The 25,128-nt window shown below is 41.2% G+C and overlaps 3 protein-coding genes across 3 annotated transcripts; all 3 read right to left on the bottom strand.

Annotated features, from left to right (window-relative positions):
* Positions 1 to 54: 54 nt before the first annotated feature.
* LOC131663441 (tubulin beta chain-like) lies at positions 55 to 11,891 on the bottom strand. Its single transcript, XM_058933853.1, has 4 exons — positions 11,653 to 11,891; positions 3,707 to 3,815; positions 2,211 to 2,710; positions 55 to 2,149 (listed from the first exon to the last, which is right to left on the bottom strand). The coding sequence occupies exons 1-4, from the start codon at positions 11,707 to 11,709 to the stop codon at positions 1,448 to 1,450; spliced, it is 1,368 nt and encodes a 455-aa protein (XP_058789836.1). The 5' UTR covers positions 11,710 to 11,891; the 3' UTR covers positions 55 to 1,447.
* A 662-nt stretch (positions 11,892 to 12,553) lies between these two features.
* Positions 12,554 to 13,444, bottom strand: LOC131663591 (uncharacterized). The gene is made up of 4 exons (XM_058934069.1): positions 13,321 to 13,444; positions 13,081 to 13,254; positions 12,850 to 12,961; positions 12,554 to 12,775 (listed from the first exon to the last, which is right to left on the bottom strand). Exons 1-4 carry the CDS (start codon positions 13,375 to 13,377, stop codon positions 12,702 to 12,704), a joined length of 417 nt encoding a protein of 138 aa, XP_058790052.1. The 5' UTR covers positions 13,378 to 13,444; the 3' UTR covers positions 12,554 to 12,701.
* Positions 13,445 to 16,167: 2,723 nt separating this feature from the next.
* On the bottom strand, positions 16,168 to 24,785 carry LOC131663514 (tubulin beta-1 chain). Its single transcript, XM_058933966.1, has 3 exons — positions 24,583 to 24,785; positions 17,986 to 18,650; positions 16,168 to 17,909 (listed from the first exon to the last, which is right to left on the bottom strand). The coding sequence occupies exons 1-3, from the start codon at positions 24,637 to 24,639 to the stop codon at positions 17,288 to 17,290; spliced, it is 1,344 nt and encodes a 447-aa protein (XP_058789949.1). The 5' UTR covers positions 24,640 to 24,785; the 3' UTR covers positions 16,168 to 17,287.
* Positions 24,786 to 25,128: the final 343 nt, after the last annotated feature.

The following is a 25,128-nucleotide window of genomic DNA, read 5'->3' as shown; positions in this document are numbered from 1 at the left end:
CTGTATTTTTTGTGTAATTCGTTATTCTACAGAAAAATAGCCGAGAAACACTAGATCCATTATGTTCACCAGCATTCAATTAAGCATATACCAAATCGTGGTATAATAGCAGTATGCATTACAATTTTTAGAGTATTTTAATTCATTGTTTTGAATTTGTTTGAAAAATAACGTCTCAGTCAATGTTTTTTTGAAAAATTTGCATAATTCATTCAGTCGATCAACTTTTTATCAACATATACGCGATCAAACCCAAAACTTTCAACAATACACTCCCCAGAATTTCTTTTAAAGATCAATTTACACATTAAAAAAAAAAGTCATAAAAAATACTAAAGATATCTATTTTAATAAATTTTATTATATCATTCAAATTTCTTGAACTTTTTCTTACATATAGTGTTTTTAATAATAAATCAGAGTACTAATATACTTTATTGTGTAATAAAACATGTAGAAGTAAATGCTTATTACTGTTAAAAAGTAAACAATTACTGTTTTGGCAATGACAAAATGGAATTTCATAAAAAAGCAAAGGCAAATTAGCCACGATCATCAGTCTATACACTCGTGAATATTAAGTTTTATAATCAAATATTTTATTGAGTGATTTAATTAATTTATAATCTCACAATAACTTTTCTGGCCAATATACTTTGGTACTACTATAAAATTTGAATTATTGGCTAAATTATCAATGGACTTGTGATACTTTTTGAAAAATATTTCATTTTGTGTATAGGGAAACGCTGATTTTCAAACTTTATTAGAAAAATGTATTATTCGAGTACCGTATCCTAAAAGCTTAATGGTCTACTAAAATGCAAAATTTTTTTTATTTTTTATATTTTTATAATCCTAGCATAAAACCAAGCAGCTTTAAAACGTGCTTACACTTAACTAATTTTTTATAGCAATTTGATATCATTAAATGAATAATTACTCAATAATTGCATATTGAAATTTAACGATTTGTTATATTTTCTTTTAGAATGAATGATATGTAATATTCATGTTGATTGAAACTACAATTAATTATACGTAAATCAAAATGTGTAGGTAATCGTATGAAGTAATTTTTAAAAGTATATCCACGTAAATCTCTATTCCGAGATTCGCATAAAAATAATTTTATATAATCAGCGATTATGTAAGTACCGATACAATATTTTTAAATGACGTGTCTTAAATTTAAAAAGAATGCACGAAATTTCGTGAAAAACTCTTGTTTTTAAATAATTAGATACTTCCAACCGAAATTCTTTAAAAACAATACGCTTACAGTAGTTATTGTCTTTTACATATTAACGTTTCAAGTTTTAAATGTTCCATCTTAAAAACTTTTCGATAAATTATAAAATTTGTAGAAAAATCGATAATAAAGTCGGTAAAAAAAAGGTTTAACTCTTAATTGATAAACATTAAAGCTATAAAGTTGTATAGTTGTTTACTCTTGCTCGCACGTTTCGAAATCGTCTCCAGCATCCTCCGTTTCAAAATCCTCCTCGGTAGTAGCCTCTTGGTATTGTTGATATTCAGAAACCAAATCGTTCATATTGGATTCCGCCTCCGTGAATTCCATTTCGTCCATGCCTTCACCCGTGTACCAATGCAAGAAAGCTTTCCTTCTGAACATGGCACTGAACTGCTCAGAAATACGCTTGAAAAGCTCTTGAATAGCTGTCGTATTGCCGATGAAAGTCGACGACATTTTCAGTCCTTTAGGTGGGATATCGCATACAGCGGTCTTTACGTTGTTCGGGATCCATTCGACGAAGTACGAGCTGTTTTTGTTCTGAACGCTGAGCATTTGCTCGTCGACTTCTTTCATGGACATGCGACCACGGAAGACCGCGGCGACAGTTAGGTAGCGGCCATGGCGCGGATCGCAAGCTGCCATCATGTTCTTGGCGTCGAACATCTGTTGGGTAAGCTCTGGTACCGAAAGTGCCGAGTACTGTTGCATCGAGCGCGACGTGAGTGGCGCAAAGCCAGGCATGAAGAAGTGCAAGCGCGGGAACGGCACCATATTGACAGCGAGCTTGCGAAGATCGGCGTTCAGTTGACCGGGAAAGCGTAGGCAGGTTGTTACGCCCGACATCGTGAGAGAGACCAGATGATTGAGGTCACCGTAAGACGGATTGGAAACCTACGGAAAACTCATTGTTGTCAAAGTCATTGCAATCGCTTAATAAACAAATATTTCATACCTTGAGTGTCCTGAAGCAGATGTCGTAAAGCGCTTCATTATCAATACAGTAGGTCTCATCGGTGTTCTCCACCAACTGGTGAACCGACAGGGTAGCGTTGTAAGGTTCCACCACAGTGTCCGAGACTTTTGGCGATGGCATGACCGAGTAAGTGTTCATAATTCTATCAGGGTACTCTTCGCGTATTTTCGAAATAAGCAGAGTTCCCATGCCAGATCCAGTGCCACCGCCGAGTGAATGGGTCAATTGAAAGCCCTGCAGACAGTCGCAGTTCTCGCATTCCTTGCGCACGACGTCGAGAACGGAGTCGACGAGTTCGGCGCCCTCGGTATAATGACCTTTGGCCCAGTTATTTCCAGCGCCCGATTGACCGAACACGAAATTGTCCGGTCGGAAAAGTCGGCCGTAGGCGCCGGAACGCACTGCGTCCATCGTTCCTGGCTCGAGATCCAACAGAATCGCTCGGGGAACGTACTTTCCTCCATTCGTTGAAGTCGCCACTGTACAGCAAGAAATTTCAATTCTATTTACATTTTGTCAAGTGCACTACCAGATGTGAGCTTTCAGACGGAAAGAAATCTCATGTTAAATCTGTGAATTAACTTTAGTACAAACGATTATTATAAGCAATGCGGTTCTTTGAATTGAGGCGTCTCACAGATATACCAATGTCAATTTTCGTAGATAGTAAAAACATTGATAAACTAATATCGAAGGTTTTTAATGACACTTGGATAAAAAAGAATCGCGTTACCACCCTACAAGCTGAAAGTGCCTGATAAACTTGTATTTTTGAGTAAAGTGGTAATTAAGTTCTCAACCGTCCATAAATAGACAGCCGTTCGCAGCGAAAAAGAAAGAAGCTGGAAAAAAAAGACATACGCAAGCTTAAAAAGACTCGACGAAATTAACTCGTTTGCAGGGAGCGCAAGTTGAACACTTGCGCGAAGCTCGCGGGACACGCGCGGAGAGCGCATCGCGGGCCATCTCTTTTGGTCGCGGTCGACGCGCGGAGAACTCTCAAAAATTGAGTTCTAAAGGAGAGCTTTGCAACTCCTACAAAGCGTTTATTTCCGTCGGCTCGGCTCGGCTCGCCGGCCCCTCTCGCGCCGGGCCAGAAAGTTTGTTTCGCTTTTGGAATCCCTCCCGTGCCCGCGCTCCGTTTTTAGAGCTGCCCGCGCAAAGATCCCTCCGAGGCATCGGACGGAGACGAAGTGCATCCTTCAGGCATTGGCCTTTAAAGTATCTGAAAAATGTCAGCCTCTGCGCCTCGCGCTGCGTGGACTATTTTTAAGCCGGGACTATGTTTCGCCTTCCACCCGTGGCCACTTCACCTTTTCTGCTTTTTTCCTTTTTTTCTTTTTCTTTTTTTTTTATGACTTGCGCCTGATTACCGATTCTATATGTGTATTGACATTTGCCGAGGATCATGGCACGATGGGATTTGAATTATTTTCTTTTAACCATGCTGTGGGAAATTGAGAGATGCCGCTTACCGGATGCCTCGTTGTAGTAAACGGAAATTCTCTCGAGCTGCAGGTCGCTGTCACCATGGTAAATGCCCGTCTGGTCAATGCCGTGCTCCTCGGAGATTACTTCCCAGAACTGTCATAAAAACAATTATAATTTTTTTAATTTATGTAAACGCTTTTCGCTTTCCTCCACATTCATTTGAAAAACTAATCCACTGTAATTGAGCAGTGCAAAAAAAAAATGAAAATAGTCGTTTTGGAAATATGTTTGTAATCGATTTTTAAGCACGATCATTTAAGTTCAATCAATTACATTTGCGATACATCATGAGTCTTTGAAATAATGGCTTTGGACATGTATTTTGAATGGAGAAAACAACGATAGAATATAGTCGATTTTTATTTGAATCAAAACAAAATTTTTTTTTCCCGTAGATCCTTCATTTGTCAATGAATGTTAATACCGAGCATAAGAAGAACCTGAAATAATGGTAATTCAAAGGCTAAGCTAAACAACACGTCAATTATAAGTACCACAAGCCCAGTATTATTTTAGTACCTATATTTGAAAAAAAGGGTTGATGAGGATCAACTCGAGCGTGTCGGTCTCGTTGAACTTGTAGTTATAATGACAGTTTGAGGTTTCTCCCGTGAGAAAGCGCCTGACATTCGAAAATCAACTATTAACGTAAAAGAATGATTTACTTGGGCTGATGCGCAGCCTCGATAAAAATAGCGAAGAGGGGACGGATTTACATTGCAGTGCGCATGGTTTCTTGGCTGGAAGAACCTTCAAGTCCTCTCTCCTGCTCCACATCGGTCGCGCGAGTACCGTTTCTATTTCTTGCCTCGCTTATAAATAGGCCTTTCCCGAGAATATTTCTAGGTGGAGCGAGATTCATTGATTAGAATTTATGTAACGCGAGCGTTTGCGCGCACCGAGCTAGTCGCGAAAATGATGACTGCACCACGCCCCCACCTCCCCACGGTCAAACGTCATATCGTTTTTGCATAGGTCGACAAGCGCTGCGGCCAATCGTTACGAGAAGCACGAAAGCCGCGAAGCTGCTTGGCATGCCGAAAAGGCTTGGGCGTGCCGCGCGCGCGGAATCGACAAGTCCGCGCAGCGCGGCTGCCTAAAACTGCGCGCGACGTGCGAAACGGCGCTGGCGTCATCGAATCGGCGGAGCAGCGACGCGCGCGCAGGAAACGCGAGGAGAGCGAGAGACGCCGGCCGAGAGTGCGCGGCGAACAAGGAGGAGGCGTTGACCCATAGCGGCGGCGCATGCGGCTCGCGCTGGTATGCGCGCGTCGTGGACGTTCCGAAAAGCGCCGCGCGAAAAGCCGATGCCGGGGCGTCCGTCGCGCTCCGACCGGGACGCGGCGCGGCGCGATATCGCCCCTGCAATTTACAATTCGCACGCTCGGCGGCTCTCGTCGGCCCCGACTGCTCGCCTCTTTTGCCCCACCGACGCGGGAAGACGCTTCGATTTGACGGAGTTATCGGCCATAAATTCGCCGCTATGTAAGAAAGCCAGGCGCGCTATGTGGGTCAGGAGAACGGAAGCGCCGCTATGCCGATGATAATTACGATCTTGCTCTGACGCGTTAACGTTTTATCATCGTATCTGAGCTGGTTTAGCGAGGCGCGCGGACGCGAAAATTATTTAGGCTCCGCGCTGCTTTGGCTCTCGCAGCCTACTTTCGATCGATTTATGAATCGTCAGCTTCGCGACTCTCCGCGATGATCTTAATCGCTCCGTACTTTCCATGCTATTTACAGTTACACTCGAACGTTTTCCCGCTCCTGCGTTTTTCCTTTGCATGGCCAGTGCTAAAAAACGTTTTACAATTCAGTTTCCGCAATCATAATAAAACATTCAACGAGCTTATTTATCTATCTATAAAAATATACGACGAGTTCGTCGAATACTGTAATTCTCAACATACCTGAAAATACGTATTCTTACGAAAACTCATACGGCAGTGCATAATAATTCTCAAGAGCGCAATATCGCAGAAGCGCACAATTAAACAGAGAAAGAGAGATTGAGAGAGAGAGAGAAAGAAAGAATGAGGCGAGTGGGGAGAGGGAGAGAGAGTGAGGCCCTGCAGGCATAACTTAACAACACACAGAGCCATATAACTGCATCCTCTCCTTTGCTTGCTGGAGAGAGAGAGAGAGAGAGAGAGAGAGAGAGAGAGAGAGAGAGAGAGAGAGAGAGAGAGAGAGAGAGAGAGAGAAAAGCGTATATAATTATAGTATAGCTGCGGCGAGTGCAGGCAGAGCTACGAGGAAACCTGTCCCCTTTTAACCTTCGTAAGTCATGCAAAATTGAAAATAAAAATTGCATCTTTGATAGCTTTCAATTTGCCCGATTCAAATGTGAAATTTGATTTATTTCAAAAGTTAAAGTTTTTTTCACAAAAAAATAATAATAATGCTTGCTATTAATGAAGACTTCAAAAATCCTCTATCTGTTTTATAATACCTACTTGAATTGAATTGATTTTAAATATTTGTAATTTTTAAAATCATAATGAATTTTAGTGTGAATTTCGATTATTATATTTCAATTCACCACTCAAAAAGGTGTACACATAAATTAATCAAATGACCGCAGAAAGGTAATACTGATGAGTGTGATATAACCTTTTAGTGTTTTGGTCAAACCAGTGCATGCATAATTGTAAATGTAAGTTGAACCGTTCGACAATAATCAATAAATGTTGAAAAGGAAAAACTATTCAATATCATTTACGTTGTTTAATTGGGTAAATGACATCAAATTGGAGGCAATTATTTTAAAATTTATTACCTGAATTAAAAACGTTGATTAACCCTTTCAGTCACGTAATTCAAATTTTTTTGTTGTGGAAGCAAAAATAAAGTAATTTTAAATGTAAAAATTTTGAATGTAATAATTGTAAAAAAAATTATAAATCAATACATAAAGAAAATTAATATTATGAAAAAGATATGTTTTTTACTTTATTATAGAAGTTGTTTTTGTATTTATTTCATTTTTCATATAGGATTCAGATTCAGCGTCGAAAAATACAAGGGAACCGTACATTTGCACTTCCAAACTAAAGATTGAATTGCGTGATTGACAGGATTAAAATTCAATATTTTTCAATTTGGAAGTGCAAATATAATATACTTATAACAGTTATAAATAATTATAAACTAATAAATAAACGCTATTGATTCAAAAAGAGTCTCTTATGTTTTAAAAATGCAAAAGACTCGAGAAATTTTAAAGAAATAAAAAAAAGTATGACCAAGAAAATAAAATAAATGAGATAGTCGCTATAGTGGCTTCTGTGACTGATAGGGTTAATAAATATGGAAAGAGGCGTTTGAAGTTTTCACTGGTAGTGATCCTTGTCATTAATTCTTTATGAAAAACCTGCCACGGGGCAATTCAACCTGATTTTATATTCGACATAACATTTTGTTATTTTACATTTGACTTTTGTGGACAAATATAAATCTGCCGTTTACAATTGTTCTTTTTAATTCCGCATAAAGTATGCAGGCTGGAAGGGGGTTGGTTACGAGGAAAGGCCGTAAAATCCGTTTTATGAAACGGAACGTTGGCCGGCTGCAGCTTTGAGGCATCGATCCCGCCACGAACTACAAAGCTCGAGAGCAGCACGGCTCGTCGTGCGGAAAATCGAGCGGCGCTTATTTCAACGGTAAATCTCGCTGCGGCGCACATGTGGATTCCACGTACACGTGCGTTTCGCGTCGAGATATATCCGGCCGATGTGCCGTTCCTTTGTTTTTTCGGCGCGCAACGAACTGAATCGTCAATGATTCGGAGCCCCGTGCATTCGGCGGGCTTTGGATGTAAGGCCAGCGCCGCTCGGCTTGGTCCCGCGATCGCGATCAACGGTCGGGACGAGTTGCCGCGTTTTTGCGCGTTTCTGCGACAATGACCGCCAATTGCAAAAGCACACAACATCAGCCGAGCAGCGCGTCAATCAAGAAAGTATTCCCTTTGATGACAGCAAGTGTACGTACTTTGAGAATAGAGCCCGGCCAATTAGAACGAATTCCGCGCCGGAACAGTTGTACGCGGCCAATTGAGAGTGCTGCTTGCGCACCCAAAACGAGGCGAATCAGCAGTCATCGACTCGAGCCGCCGGTACAATTAAATATAGAGATAGCGGCGGCTTAACAGCCGAATGAATATAAATGTGACGTGCTCGCGCCTAGGCCTACTGCCATAGGTGTGTCCTCAGCCTAAAAATGTCTTTCCGGTGCAGCCGCGGTCGGACGTACGCGCGCGCGCGCGCCAAAGCCATAAGTTTATAAGCGTCGAGGTTAACGTACCACACAAAGGCCGCTCTTCAGAAGACTCTCTCGGCGCGCCAATTTGGCGCTTGCGTAACGCGCCTCGAGCCGTGCGTTAATTAGCCGCGATGCAGCTCGCCGATCTTCGGAGCGAGGCGCCGCGCCGCCGCACGGGGCAGCCTCGCTACACGCCTATTATTCCACCTGGGGCACGCGACACTCGCGCGCATTCCCAATTAGAGCCGTTTACGTTCGAGAGCCGTCCGCCAACAGCGGAGGATCGTTGCGCTATATAGCGACTAATCGCGTCGTTCGCCGACTCATCTGTCGCTGTCAGTTGCGATTCATTCCTCTATACTACTTTTCCTAGAAACGCATTAGACTGGCATTCCGAAATAATCCAGTCGTACCGATGACAATCCTACGGTCGGGGATCGATCGATCGATTCATCGCAGCCTATCGCGCGTCGCGCGATTCCAAGTACCAAGCTGTTTCATATCGGAGCTTTGTCGCGCGGCAACTGCACTTGCAAGTAGCACAATAGCGCGAGCCGAGGCACGCGCATGGAAAAAAGAAAATTTAACTTTCAAAATAAACTTCTGCGAACGTACCTACACTTTCGTACGCGCCTGGCCGACCCGCGCGCGATTTGAATATTGAGTCGACGACGATAAAGAAGAAAAAATGCGAGAGCTGATCGGAAGTGCTTCTTTGCTGAAAACCGGGCGGCGCGCTTATAAATTATTAAATCCGCGCGCGGCTCGCGCATCATCGGAATACCTTCGCGCGCGTCGAGTCGACGACGATAAAGAAGAAAAAATGCGAGAGCTGATCGGAAGTGCTTCTTTGCTGAAAACCGGGCGGCGCGCTTATAAATTATTAAATCCGCGCGCGGCTCGCGCATCATCGGAATACCTTCGCGCGCGTCACTCCAAGCTTTTCCCAGCCTTTCACCGGTTAATGAGCAAAGGCGCGCCGCCTCGCTTCCAGACGCGGATGTGTGGCTACAATTTTCTTCCTTTCTGTTCTTCGTTCATTTTTTCTTCTCTTGGCGAACGCGCCGCGATTTACTTTTTTGCCGATCTTCTCGAGAGAACGAGAGACGAGTGCGATTAGACAATGAAAGAGAGGTTGAGTCAGGCCGTATACGCGATAAAGAGCCTCGCAGACTCGAGATAGTTGCCTCTCAGTGCTCCGCACTGTGAAGACGATCGCCAAACGACTGTGACTAATAAAGCACTTGTGCGTTTGCTCTCTCTCTCTCTCTCTCTCTCTCTCTTTCTCCTTACCACTGCCATTTCTTCTGCTTTTTGTCGTCAATTATAGTTTCGTCGAGCTGTGAGATTGTTTACAATCACGAAACCGCGCGTCGAATACAACTTCGATTTCTATTTCGTCTTCGCATCGACAGCTGCCAAAAATAATTAAGATGAAACTTTTATTCGAGCATCATTGTCTCGCTGATGAATCGTCCATCTGAATTCTCTGATAACGTATTATCAGTCTCATTATAAAACTTACAACGTCGTTAAACTCGACGTAGAATTGACTCTTTCGATTTTATTTTTATATAATTTTGCGTGACTATAAAACTCGTTCGAAGAGATAGAAAAAAGCATACAAGCCCGCTGAGTACTTTTACAGGGCAATCAAGCTCTCGCGGCAGTTTACGCTTAGTTACGTTCCTAAATCACCCAAGAGACTCTCTTCAGCAGAAAAAAGAAAAAAAAAAAGAAGACAGAAAAAGAGTTGGAGCCGTACGAAAGCCTCGTAAAATCACGTAACACACCGCGTAAAACGTCGGAAAGCTCTCCAATAAAAAGAGTACCATCCGGAAATCATTTCGCCTCGTCTTCGAGACCTTTACTTATGGCATAATGACGGCGCGTCGGAGACTATCCCTCTATTCAAGCGGCTGGCATTATATATGCCGAACGATATCGCTCGGAGGGCAGACGGGCGCGCGTATGAGTCACGTGTTACGGCAGAAATTTCGTTTGCACGAGCGTGAAAGCGAGGGCAGAGAGCTCGGCCGTGCATCCGCGGCTCGCGTTTAAAGAGTCACTGGCATCGCCCGGCTTTCCTCGAAAGGCTAAGTATAGGCTCTACGGCCGTCGCCGTCGCGCGATAACGCAGCGCGGAGACCGCGGGCACTGTTCGACGGCAAGCGTGTCGTCTGACGAATCGTGACGGCGTTGTTTTCGATTTTCTCGATTGCCCCGGCGCTTCCCTTTTATTTTCTGCGTCGCGCGCGGCAATTGTTACTTTACGACTATCATCGATACGTCATTTTCTCCGATACTCGAGGACGACACATCGACGCTTTCGAGAGCTATATAAATAGACAAAGTGGCAGCGATGCAGAACCACTCTCCGCGTATTCGATGATCTCGCCGGCTGTCAACTAATTTAAAAGACAGCGACGTCGAGGAATTTATTCGCGTGCACGGTGAAACGAAGACGTATCGAATTTTCCAATGAGTACGTTGAGAGCCGAAGGGCTGCACTTTCGTTGTCGAGCGTTCCAAGGCTGCCGCTGCCAAGGAAGTACTACAAGGACGGATACAGGTAAAGTATCGGCTTACGTATTTCCGTTTTAATTGTGGATGGTGAACCGAGTCCTTCTTATGTCGCGCGACATCAATATCGTCAACAAATGTAGGCGTCGGGCTTATATTTTTATGTTGTGTCGATGTTTCGCGTGAAAGAAGAAAACGCGTTTCAATCATTTTTTTTTCTCTTTTAGCGCGATGAGTAACGATCCGTCCTACGATGACGTTCCAAAATACACACATATGTATGCATGCAACAGCTGCGAGTCGAATGCTAGTACTGCATAAAAGCGTTTCACGCAGTGTGACGTGTCCCGCGTTGACAAAATTAGCAATTTCAGTAATGGATTTGTAAGTTGGCGATACGACGTTTCATGTGCTTTAGAAACTTCAATAATTGTATTCAAGCGAAACTCGCAGCCACGGGCATTTCCTCGCTTATTTCTCGTCACGAAAACAACCCGCTAAAAAGTATTCGAACGATGTGCAAGCTTTGCAATAAATCGACAAGTAACGTTTCACCTCGCGAGTAGAAAGAAAATCGGCGTCGTGGTCGGTTCTCAGAGCAGCGCAGCGCGAAAAACAGCCGATTAAATCAAGCATGCAGAGTATTCTCTTATTCGCAATCTTTCAATCAGCTTCCCTCGCTCTCGTGCAGTTAATTCGATCTTGTCGCTTCTTTGCCTTTCTCTCTCTCTCTCTCTCTCTCTCTCTTTCTCATTCGATCGTTTCATTCTCGCGTAGCAACACGTGCTACGTGCCACGTTCTCTTTGGACGCGAGCTTCATTATTTGCCAAGCTACGGGTTTTCGTTCGGCGATAGCGGTTCGTCTGTTCTTTCGAACAAAACGTTGAAAAGTCTGCCTGAATTTGAAAAAAAAAACACGAGGCAACAAGGGAAAGAGTTAACTTGGAAAAAATATTAAAGATCAGAGCTAAACTTGAAAGAATATGAAACGACGGTAGAAAGCTTCTGAAAAGGCTCGATAATACGTCCAAGAGTTGACAATCTGAGTCAAGCGAATTTATCACAATCTCGTATATTTGAGTTGCGACACAAACAACGCGTGAACGCCAGGAAAGCAAATCGCGGATAAAAAAACTGCGTACTTACCTTGGCTCCGATCTGGTTACCGCACTGACCAGCCTGCAGGTGTACGATTTCCCTCATGTTGCCGGGTGATGGTGGTGGTGCTGCTACTCTAGTCAAAGTCTCGAGCACGAATGGGCGCAGGCAAAGCCGGCGGCTTCCCAGTCCTGGTGAACTAGCGCGAGAGAGCGAGTGAGAGCGCGCGCGCGCGCGCCAGCTGCAACTGCGCAAGTGCCGACGATCCCAGTGCCGCGTCTCCACTGCGCCTTTGATAGCTCGCCCGCGGACCGATTCTTTATCAATCTGTCAGAGCTGCGAACTGCTCTCGCGATGATTGTTTGGAAATCCACGCCCGTTCGTGCCTGCTGCGCGATTAATCGCTTCCGTTTGCGGAGACCTCGTAAACGCTTGTTTGACCATTGGATGTACGTGTTTTTCGAATTTATCTTTGCTTGCATCATTCTTTCGTGTGTTCGTCTGATGAATTTCATTATAGTTCTGAAAAGACGTGCTTTCATTTGAATTTATAATATTTATTAACTACAATTCTTCTAGGATTATTGGATACATTGGAAATGTCATTTTTATTTTTACTGTTTTTTTTTATTATAATTAACTGATCAAGTCATTTAAAATTATTGATACCAAAAGTGTTACTATTTATTTAGTTATATTAACTCCAAGTCACCATCTGTATAATTATTATTTTTTTTCATATAGAAATACATTTATTAAAATTATGAAAAAACGGCAAAATCAATCAACTTGTCAAGCTGTAAAGAACACTTTTTCAACAAAAGCTAAATATACTCGAACCTATACAGCTAAATTTTTTTGTTTGAAAAATATACACATTTAGCAAAATTGAAAGTAAAAATTGCCTGAAATTTTAAAACAAGGATTACACAATTTGAACAAATTTAGGTAGTTGAAAGTCAATTTTATTGAAATAATATATGAATATATTTTTTTTAAACATAATTAGTGAACTATCAAATCATATACTATAAAAAAATTAATAAATAAAATACAAAAATTAATAAAACTGTTTTGGTAATGTTACGCCACTAACATTAGCTACACTTAATATATTCAGAGCAAAGACAGGATTCAAAGTTTTGAGCGATGTCGCAATGATCATTTCCAGCTGGAAAACAAAATATTTGATCAAATTTCCGTTACGCAATTTCATTAGTTATACATCATAAAAAGTTTTCTTACTTGCTTTTGGTATGCACTTTTGTATTGCCTCGTTGATAGTTTCTTTTTTAGTGGTAACACCTTCGTAATACTTTTCGGCTGCAGTTTCATTGACCTTATTGTCAATATTTATCTGCATCAAGTAAAAGTCAAATTAATTAATCCGAAACATTTGTAAAAATCATTTACTCATAGAGGATAATGTAAATGTTTTGTAAACGTAATACAATGATTGAATGAGTACAATCTTACAACATGGAGTGATTTGAAAAGGCACCCTTTCAGACATTTCACTCTTTGATCTGTAATTTTGGAGTAATTTTCCAGAACTATATCTAACTCAGCCTCAGTAAGCTTAGCTTCTTTCGTGCACTTATCCCATACATTTTTTAGTTCAGGATTGAACTTCGATTTGGGGATATTAGCCTGCAATGCGTAAAAAAGTCGACCGTTATCGAGCCATTAATTTCAAGTGGACATTGAAGCACTTACTTGCACTTTTGTTACAACTACTGCGCATAGCAGCAGAAACACTGTCAAGGTATTCATCGCGAGGATTTTAACGGTACACTGACTGTCTAGTTCAACTATCTATGCACTTTATTGCAGAAAATTGTAACAGGCCGGAAATTCAACGTAACTCTTTGATTGAATAATAAGTTTTCATACCTAGTCATGAACACTTAGTAATTGAAACAGCTTCAACCAGAAGGCAGAAACAATTTACCAAAATGAAATGATGTGTTATTTTTTTAGGTTTTCATCAACGAGCTTTCCTGAAAGAGTCATTGAATATTACTATATAATACATGTTTACTGACAATAGTATATCGCAGTTAACATTTTCTGCCCAATGATAAACATTTTGTATAATTTTTATGGTGTAAACTGAAATTTATATAAAATTATGCACCTGAATGGAAGCCTTCAAATCATCTTTTACTGAGCTTTCATTACAGAGTATAAGATAAAAGTATAACTAGTATAACTAGCCTACGTCTAAACGTATTTACTTTAAATCACTTTATTTTCAGTAATATGCAGTTCTTAATTATAGGTGTCTTAAATCGTAAATTATATATAGAATTGTTTTGAATAAAATCAACTAAATTTCTTTCAGTGCGATCAAATGCACCGAAAGCATAATTAGTCAAGGCAACCTAGATTCCGTACAATGTATTTTGTAAATAAATTTGCAATTACATTCTTTTTACAAATCTGTATCAATTTCGATGTAGAATAAATCCTTAAATTACCATAAGGATGTTCATTTAACTTAATTCGTTGTTTTAGTACGTATAACAATTTTTGTAATTTCATTTAATAAAAAGAAATTCTCATACATTCATCATATTCGTTATAACGTTTCCGGATAAATATTTGAATTTTCGATCAATAAAAAAAGTTAATGAAATTCCGTATTCTTTTACAGAAAATGAAGTGCTTGTAATTTTATCTTATGGGTGTGCTCGTTATTCATATTTTACATCAAACTGACCCTTATTTGAAAGAAAATTGTTTGAATATTTTTTAAATTAATTTTGAATAAAAAAATACTTTTGCAACAAAAATTGTAAGTTTGTTATAAATAAAGCTAGAGAGCCATTTTTCCAAATTTATCTTTGAGAGATTAGTATAATTCAAAGATAAATTTTGTACATTACTAATTATAAAGATAACTAATTATATATGTTCCATAATAAACAGTAATTTTTCAATAATTTTTTAATAAATTAAAAAACGTTTGTCCTTATTTCAAAAATTATTGATATTCACAACGAAGCCTCTTTTATACGAACAATGTCAATGTTTATTACATATGCGAAATTTCAATTAAAAAAATACACATATGTTTCGGTGATTAAAGTACCTCATTTTTTAGTTTTATTTCAATTTTCTTATTTAATGCAAATGAAAGAAATTATTGAAAAATATCTTTGTGAGCGATTTTTTAATAATAACTAATTAACATATTGCTCAATTTTAACGAACACTTTGAATTACGTTGATTATTAACAGAAAAAAGTGACTAAGAATATTTTTTGATACATTAATATTCCGTTTAGATTAGGTGAAACCCCTATTTTTCTGAGACACTCATAATTTAAACAATGAATCCAGTCATCGTTATGATAATTTACGAATTTATTATATATCAATATTCAAACAGTTTCTCGTAAAAAAAATTCAATTGCAAATTTATTTTACAAAAAAAGAGTTAAATTAAAACTAGAAAAATGGCAAGGAATCGTAGCAAATACGCCTTCTACGATAAATAATGCATTGTGTTCCCATTGCTGCATTTTTGTTACTACATTTTTTACTAATACTTAAAAACAATCTCAACTACCAACTTTTTTAGATTAAGTTTATAGTATTATATTTTACATGTACATGTTTGCATTATACCAATTCCTACAAAGAGCAGAAAATTCCTTCTCTGTACGTTGATGATAAACTGGTCATACCGGTTTAACTGATTGTAGGTTGTAAAATAAATAAACGAAATAAATTTACAAATGAATTTGTTATCATACATCAACACAAAACGTTTCTTGTAGTCATAAAAAGCTCTGAAGTCTGAAGGCGTCCATATGCCGCCCGCGTTGCCACCACGAAACGCATAGTAATATCTTCAAAGAGTATAAGAAAGCTTATAGTGACGAAGAGTAGAGCCAAGAAGGCTCGTGCTTCATTTCGACGCTTCGAGCGCGAGACATTCGAGCTGCAGATCTCGAAAATGGATTTTAGCCGCTTGAGCTCCGAGAGCGTCTTCTCTTTTTGTAGGCATTTTCTCTCGCTTTGCTCGTTTTATTCTGCACTCGCTTGCTCGTTCGTCTCTCCTCCTTGCAGTAGACGGCTCGAAAAGAAAAAAAAAACCAAGAGCCAGGTTTTGTTGTAAAGACAAAAAAGAAGCAAGGGCGAAGCACTTTTACAAAAAAGAAGCAACTGTAGAACACTGTTGGGTTTTCAACGTGACGTGGAATTTCAATGGCTTGCCTACAGGAAATTGTTAAGAGTTCGATTTTTGCAGGCTTGCTTAATTCAAGCTTGGATAAAAAATTTCGCTTAGCGTTCCATCATAAATTTGATAAACGGTGGATGTATCGATGTTTTAACGAATAACTACTATCAACTTCAATGTGGATGTAAATAAATGTGATTTCAGCGACACTGAATTGATAAAATATAAACAGACTTAATTAAAAAAAAATCTTGTTTGCAAATTGAAAATTTCACTACATAATATTTCAAAAACTAAAGGCGTCAAAATATATTTTACGTTAACGTGAAGCTTATCACATTTAGAAACCTTAAGTAAACTAAAAACAATTTCAATTGTTTTGCAATACACTTTATTTGATTCTGATGTTGCGTTTAAATTATAAATTGTTAATTTAAAAAACGTAGCGAATATGTTACATCGAGTTTCAGTATTAAGCATAAAAATAAAAAAGTAGTTTTAAAGCATATTAACAATATGAAAATCAAAGATAGAACAGCCATCTGATAGCACAAGGTTTCACCAGTTATATCCAACTTATACACATATCTACTGTAGATAAAGTCACATGCGCCTTATACTGGAAATGATCTGACATGAACAGTTTAATTAGAAAATTTTGAAAAATCTGATACTATTTGTACAGAAAAACGTTTTCAAAATAGTTTTAGTGGCAATTGATGAACAAGTTTGAAAACATTACCATTGGTTTTTAATTGGTTTATTGATCTAATGCCTCCGAATGGAAAATGTAATAGTTAAAGAACCGAAAAGTTAATATTTTCCAAGCCCTAAAAAGGTCACATTCCAAGCTATCTAAAAAGAAAAATAATAAGGATATTTCGACCATTTCAATTGCTTGTTAATCAAATGTACCTTTATTCGAATAAGAATTCATGACAAGTGGCAGCTTGAAGTAGCTAGTAGCGATTTCGAGTCGACGCTATACAAAATAATAATCTCGAAAATATACAACGAAATCACGACATTGGGAATTGTGTTTACTTTCAGCAATTTTTGTTGTTTAACAAAAGAGAAAACCACTTCACATATTTGATGGTACACTTTGACAATGATTGACAGACAGGTAAGAAAACTAAATTTGAAAAATGAGATAAAAAAGGACGGAGAAATATAGGATTTTAGGTAAATGAAAATAAAAGTAAAAACACGCGCGTCTCGCAGAGATTCGCAACCAGGTGCACTATATTCGTAAAAAATATTAACAAACGTAATGAGTAAAAAGAATAAGGGGCAAAATAGAGGGAACATAAAATACGGAAATTGAGAGAAAGATAAATAGGCGAAGATGAAGCGGAATTTTGTTTTTTATCATATAGTTTTTATAATTTGTGTGTAGAGGTTTTTTTTTCTCTTGGCATGTGTATGTTGGAGGGAGCTGGGGATGCACGTGAGAAAAAAGAAAAGAATAAATCCTATGAAATAGCGATAGGCTTAGTTCTCGTCGACCTCCTGCTCGGCCTCCTCGTCGAATTCGGCGTCCTCGTCGGCGGTAGCCTCCTGATACTGCTGGTACTCAGAGACCAAGTCGTTCATGTTGGACTCTGCCTCAGTGAACTCCATCTCGTCCATACCCTCGCCTGTGTACCAATGCAAGAAAGCTTTCCTTCTGAACATAGCAGTGAACTGTTCGGAGATACGCTTGAACAGTTCTTGGATGGCGGTGCTGTTGCCTATGAAGGTAGCGGACATTTTGAGACCACGTGGTGGGATGTCGCACACGGCGGTCTTAACATTATTAGGGATCCATTCGACGAAGTATGAGCTGTTCTTGTTCTGGATGTTGAGCATCTGCTCGTCGACCTCCTTCATGGACATGCGTCCACGGAAAATGGCGGCGACCGTGAGGTAACGTCCGTGTCGTGGGTCGCAGGCGGCCATCATGTTCTTGGCGTCGAACATCTGTTGGGTAAGTTCGGGCACCGAAAGGGCTCTGTACTGTTGGCTGCCTCTAGAGGTCAGAGGGGCGAAGCCAGGCATAAAGAAGTGGAGACGCGGGAACGGCACCATGTTCACTGCCAATTTCCTTAAGTCAGCGTTTAGCTGTCCGGGGAACCTGTAAAATTAAATTATTGTTACTATAAACTCATTTTCATTTTTCATCTTCCCAAGAACATAAAAAAAATATTAACCTGAGGCAAGTTGTGACACCAGACATTGTGAGAGATACAAGGTGGTTCAAGTCACCATATGTGGGGGTGGACAGTTTGAGCGTTCTGAAGCAAATGTCATAAAGGGCTTCGTTGTCAATACAGTACGTCTCGTCGGTGTTTTCAACGAGCTGGTGAACCGAGAGGGTAGCGTTGTAAGGCTCGACAACGGTGTCGGAAACCTTGGGTGATGGGACGACCGAGTAGGTGTTCATGATTCTGTCAGGGTATTCTTCACGGATCTTGGAAATGAGAAGGGTTCCCATACCGGATCCAGTACCACCTCCCAACGAATGGGTCAGCTGGAAGCCTTGAAGGCAGTCACAGCTCTCGGCCTCCTTGCGGACAACATCGAGGACCGAATCAACGAGCTCCGCGCCCTCGGTGTAGTGACCTTTGGCCCAGTTGTTACCAGCGCCAGACTGACCAAACACGAAGTTGTCAGGTCTAAAGATTTGACCGAATGGGCCAGATCTGACAGAGTCCATGGTACCGGGCTCCAAATCCACGAGGATAGCCCTGGGCACGTATTTGCCACCCGATGCCTCATTGTAGTAGACGTTGATCCTCTCGAGTTGGAGGTCGCTGTCTCCGTGGTATGCTCCAGTCGGGTCAATGCCGTGCTCGTCACTGATGATTTCCCAGAACTGTAATAAAAAAAAACACAAGTTTTAATACCTTATTGTCTGTGTAAATCGATAAAGAGAAAAAAAACGATGGCGCGTCGAATCATTCGGCCGCGATACTCGTGGTCGACAGTGAGGGGTTCAGTCGAGTGGCAATTGAGATCAATTAGCGTCTGCTGACCGGGCAGAGTACCCGTCCGCGGCCGGACGTGCACGACCGACCGACCGGCAACAATGCCAGCTGCTACTGCATAATGCCGAGCATTGTCGATTGTCTATCTGTCTGCCTGCCTGCCTGCCTGCCTGCCTGCCTGCCTGCCTGCCTGCCTGCCTGCCTGCCTGCCTGCCTGCCTGCCTGCCTGCCTGCCTGCCTGCCTGCCTGCCTGCCTGCCTGCCTGCCTGCCTGCCTGCCTGCCTGCCTGCCTGCCTGCCTGCCTGCCTGCCTGCCTGCCTGCCTGCCTGCCTGCCTGCCTGCCTGCCTGCCTGCCTGCCTGCCTGCCTGCCTGCCTGCCTGCCTGCCTGCCTGCCTGCCTGCCTGCCTGCCTGCCTGCCTGCCTGCCTGCCTGCCTGCCTGCCTGCCTGCCTGCCTGCCTGCCTGCCTGCCTGCCTGCCTGCCTGCCTGCCTGCCTGCCTGCCTGCCCACCTACCTCCTTCCTTTCTTTCTTTCTTCCTACATTCATGATCGACATATCTTTTTTCATGCAGATCTCTCTTTAAACGAGGTAGCGCTATTAAAAGACTTACACTATTAAGTGTTTCGCAGCTATACATAATGGCGTTAGTTCAAAAGCACGAGTAAATATTTGCTTGCAAACATGAATTTTCAAAAGCTGTGTCGACTCACATCTGCGGATAAGAGCTCGTAAAGTCATTGACAATCACGAAATTTTGATTATTGAGAGAGTAATAAAACTTGGCCTTATTCGTGCTATTACGTAAATGTCAACAGATAACTCCAAAAGTATGAATCGTTCGAATCAAGTGGTTGCGTGTGCGAGAATTACTATTATAGAAATTTTGATAGCTCTTGTTCTATTATCAATCAAGACGAGATTCTTAACAAGGCCGTAGGCCAAATCTCAAGTTCAAGTTGGCGTTGTGGGACATTTAAAAAAAAGAGTTATAGCCGATAAAAAGATCCGATAATAACCTTCTCTTAACGTAGAAATTTCTTTTTTTTAGAGGTATCTTTCTCTCTCGCCGTCGTAAATGGAAAGGCGCGAGATGGTGTATTGACAGCAGATGCCCATATAAGTGCATCGAGTCTTTCGCCGTGAGCCTCCTCCGCCGTCACCTCCCACGCGATCGTTTTATTACGTCGAGTCGGGCGAGAGCGCTTAAGGGGAGAGAGGGTGAGTCACCAATGTCAGCGCTATATATAGCAATGCGCTTTGACCATAAATGAGTGAAAAAGAGATAGGTGTGTGCGCTCTTTCGAAAAAAAAGAAAGAAAAGAAAAATAACAAGCCCAGCGGGAAGAGAGAAATTATGGACTTTCAAAGATGTTACTTGTAAGAGTTGTTCGAGAGATTATGTAAATTTGACGATTTTTTTAAATATCATTGTTTCTTTGGCGGATTTTTAGTTTGAGCGGATAACGGGTCTTTTCTTGCAATTGCATGTCCGCTCTACAAATTAACGTGAAATCCCAACTTTTTCATCTTTATTTAATTAAATTTGCAAGTGAGCACTAGGTAAAAGTAATGATAATTTGTATGTTACGATACTTTAATTGAAAATTTCGAAAATCTATTATCGACAATCGATTTTTACGACGAATAAAAATAATAAACTTTTCGAAAAGTCAAGCAATTTTAATAAAACTTGAAAAACATAGGCTTTACCAATTAACAATTTTATCAGGAAATCAATTCAAACTGTAAAATAATAGAGTCTGATCGCGTGCACACGAGCATGATTCACAAAATGGACCCGTACGACGAGCTCAAGCTCCTAGTCTAATTATGTATTTACATAATTAAAACACTTATTCAAATTGCACTTGAGTGCTGCTTTTTCCACCTTCCCCCTATACATTTCAAGACGTAATTACTCTACTTTTTACGCTGACCACACTTCGGTGATCCGAGGTAAACGAAGTCGAAAAAACTGAATACTTCCGACAGGATGTAAATTTAAATGGAAGGTTCAAAAAAGAAATTTGTCTGGGGAACCAACATTTGGACTAAGGATAGTAGGTCGGAAGGGTATAGGTAACACGAAGTAGAGAGAAAGAGGAGAAACAGACTTTGGAATTTCCTTGACGACAGCTGAACGAGGAACAGCTGCAAGACGCTTCCTCCTTTATAGAAGAGCTGAACCTGAGCCAACGACTCTTGCAATGAAAATTTCTCCGCTTAAAATCTACACGCGATTTAGTGTTATATTATATTTGAAATCCCGCTGCGAGTAAAGTGTTGATCGCAAAAAACGAACATGTATCAATATTAATCAGTAATCAGACCACGATCAACATGTCATTTATCGACATGCAGTGACCTCGAGCGAAATACTATGTGAACAACGCATCATCGTCGTCTTTTTTTCTCGGATGTTGCTTACAAGAGATCTCGTTAAAATTCACTTTATTTGGCCAGCGATCCAACTATTGTACGGCGAATGCGTGAGAGGCAGTAGTCGTCCTTGGGCCCAAAGATGTCGTCGCGACATACGCGCCGCACGGCCGCGGCACGCACACGCGTAATCATTGCGTAACAACGTCGCGTCGTCGTCTCGTCGTTACAACCAGATCGCGAGCGAGCGGCGAGCGACAGGACGTCCGATTTTAGAGCTGTTCGATAAATGCGACTCACGTGCTCTCTTTCGTTACACCACGGTACCATGCAATTTAAATTAATGAATGCGAATCACTACGAACGAGTTTGAAAAATATAAGACCTAAATTGTTTTGAATCCTCGTGTGCGCTTTCATTACATCTAGTGAAATAGTAGAGCTTTTGATGAGTTGTCATGAATGCGATCTTAGAAATATATCACATTGCTACTCACTCGTGTTCATTCATCGTTTTATTTCTAAGTAGTAGAATCTAATTTTTCAATGAGAAATTGTACGCGTTACGCAGAGTAATCAAGTAATCATTTTTTCCCACATCATAGTTTCCGTTGCTTATACAATTTTCAAGTGAAATAATATTTTAGCTCGAAGAAGAAAAACAATGTTTTTTTTAAACCGTAACGAGGCGCGCGCAGTAAAATAAATTGCAAACCAAAAAAATGGGAAAGGTGCTATCAAGCAGTGCATTTTTTTTCCATTCGCGGTCATTGCGGTCGTTCAATTAAGGGGTTTACAGCACTGAACGTATTACGCCACACGCGATCGATCAAATAAAAATTAAGCAGCGGCAGTAATACAGGAAAAAGCTCGGCATCCGGGATGAAAAACACACACGAGGAAGAAGAGGAAGCTCCGAACCTCTCTCGAAGCATAGCCAAGATGCAGCGGCAGCGTCGGCCAGCGGACATTGACTTCGATGCGATATCCTTGAAAGCCGCGGAAGCGTGACGATACGCGCGGTTACTTCATCTTTTTAACGGGCGCCGACTCGCGAGAGCCTTGCCAAACCAAAATGTCCATAAAGCCACACATCTGTCGTATCGAAGAGGGGTAAAGTAATCGCGGCCATTGTATAGCGATGCTCGCAAGAAAAAGATTGCAATCTTGCAGAGATAATGAGCAAGGAAAATCGATTCTCTCGCGTAGGCGCACACGTGTACAAGTTATTGAAGAGATGCATTTTTCTTTTCTCTTTCATCGAGAAGTATGTGCATGATAAACGGCAGTTTTTTATTCGACAAAAATTCGTTTTAATTTATTTTTATTAGTATTATATATCGTTGTCTTGATAACGGAATTGTAGGCATTAATTTCTTTTCGCGAGATAGGAAACTGTTACGAGTCATAAGTTGCGCATTGCGATGTCAAAATTTTTACACGTTTTGGAATTTGGGAGTAGTCGAAACATAGTTGGACTAATCAGTAACAGTTATTATTTTAATATTTTAATCATAAAAATAATTTTAATTCGAAATATCATTCTACTTTAATTTAAAGATTTAGTAAAGTCATATATAATTTTTAACAAAGTTGGATAAAAAATACACAAAATATGAACCACAAAATACGATAATTCACGTAAAATATGCTTCATCGTTATCCAAATTCTATCTCGTTACGAGTTAGATATATTCGGTAAAAATAGCTATTTTAATATGACATGTCAGCAAGACATTCGCTGGTAGGTAGAATGAGACAAAAAAGAAAATCGTGCATCAGCATACAGTGAAATCGCGACTTTACACAGAAAATACATCAATGGTAAGGTCGTGTCGTCAAGGAGAAATATATGCTAGGCAAGCCTTTTCGTGGTCTCCCTCTTAATCTTGAACGTTTCTATAAACCGCATTAGAAAGTTTCAGAGACAAAGTTGTCGTGTATCGAGGTAGCTCATATATATATAATTACTTCGAGAGAAGGGGTTGTCGCAGAAAAACCAAAAAACAGATCGAAAACCCGAAGGTTGAAAAAAAAATATTCCCGAACTAAAATTGATCGGGCGTAAGCCAGACAGAGGAACAAATCAAATTCATCCATCTCTTTTGTCAACTGTATACAAGCTCTACTTCGAATGAGAACCGCTGGTGAATGCCGGTCTCTCTCGCGATAGAGCACACCTGGGCCAAGTAATGACGGCTGGATGACGCGGCTGTAGATCGTAAAGAAATTCCTTTAGGTACGCAAGCGCGAGATGAGTAAAATAATGCGTTAGTAGACCGAAAGAGAAAGAAAAAAAAGGATAAGAGAAAGGCGATACAACAGTCGGTATAATAGATGGGAACATGTGTATGAAAGAAAGAGAGCGAGCGAGCTGGTGAGCGGAGCTGCGCGCGCAACCGTTCGATGCCGTTGCCGCATCAACGACGGTGAGCGCTGCTGCGGCCCCTCGTCGCGTCACTCACACTCTCTCTCTCTCTCTCTCTCTCTCTCTCTCTCTCTCTCTCTCTCGCTTGGAGCGTGTATTATACGTCCTCCCCACGGAGAAAGATCTGCTAGTACGCCCGTTTTGCCACACCCAGGCACATACATGTACACACCCACTGACTCACGCCGCTTGTTGCTCGGCGGCCGTATCATTAGATTTGAATATCCTTTTCGAGCTATTGATTCAACATGCTTAGCTAATCCACCGTCCCAAAGACCCGTAGAAGGACCTTACTGCTCCATTGTGAAAATGGCGGCAACTAAGATACTCCAAAACCTATATATATCGACGATTTATAAATAAATAATGGGCCGCACTGAAGGATTTATAAATTAAAACGAGTGGCCAGATTACCGATGAGTTACGACTTCGAAAATCTTATTCTATGAAAAGCCATTGAAAGGTGGTGCCGGCCGGCAAATAGCCCGCATTTTTTGTCTATCTCTCCGTTTCGGTCGTTCGATGTTGCGCGCGCGCTAAACTGCGGCGTCGCCATGCTAAGTTCCTCGACCCGGCACTCCATCACTTTTTGCACATTTTTGCACCACGCGCGAAAATAGAGATGCATTTTCCCGAACCCCCGTACAGACTACTGGTCGATTCTATTGTACTTGTGTACTTGTATCGTGTCGCGTCCCCCCCACCTCTGTAGCAGTTTTTCCTACCGCATTGCCAACGGTTTTTTCTCCCATTGTCGCTACCAAAAACTGAGAGGGGAGGGGGCTGGTTAAGCCGTAATGTCTTCTCGTGGAAAAAGTGCAAATTTCTCTCTAGAAAGAATGTACGTCTAACGGTTTTTTCGCTTCACGACACACCGACATACAAACGTAGGACGAAAAAGACGAGAAAGAAAAGGAACATCAAGGTTACCGTGAAAGGCGGATACGATGGAATTTCGTGTCTGCTCAAATTTCCTAATAGGGAATATAGAAGCGCTGTATTAAAGAACTCACCTTGGCACCAATCTGGTTACCACACTGGCCGGCTTGAATGTGCACGATTTCCCTCATGGTTGTGTCGTGTTGTCTTTCGTGTGCTTCGTGTGTATATAAAAAACCTCTTGTGGGTTCTGTCTTTAGCGTCGCTTTCTCTCGTACGACCGTGGAACTCTGCGCGTCGCGAGTGCCAGGAGACGAATGTGCGCCGCCGGTCGCCGCGTCCGTTAGAGATTTTCAAGCCCGAACTCGTTCCAAGTGGGCCGACACGGGGGAAGTACAAATGCCGCATTCTCATTGGTTGACTCGATCTCCCACTACTTTCGAATTTCGCGCCCGCGCGCTGTCTGCCTCGTTCTCTCTCGCTCTGCCGCTCGCACGATTCCAATGATGCTATCTCTCTTGGACTTTGCCTTTTTGTTTTCTCTCTCGCTCAGTTCTATATAATGTACGTATGTGCTCGCTCTCGATCGAGCAACGGCCGTCGTCGTACCAGAGAGAGAGAGCAGCGAGGCTCTGCAGTGTTGCCAACTTTTCGATTTCTCGCCGTCTGTTCGCGAATAG

Source organism: Phymastichus coffea, unplaced genomic scaffold, assembly GCF_024137745.1.
Source record: "Phymastichus coffea isolate CEN01 unplaced genomic scaffold, Cenicafe_Pcof_1.1 PCOF00036, whole genome shotgun sequence".
Taxonomy (NCBI): Eukaryota; Metazoa; Arthropoda; class Insecta; order Hymenoptera; family Eulophidae; genus Phymastichus; species Phymastichus coffea.
Note: the sequence above shows the minus strand (reverse complement) of the source record. Positions and strands in the feature narration are given on the sequence as shown.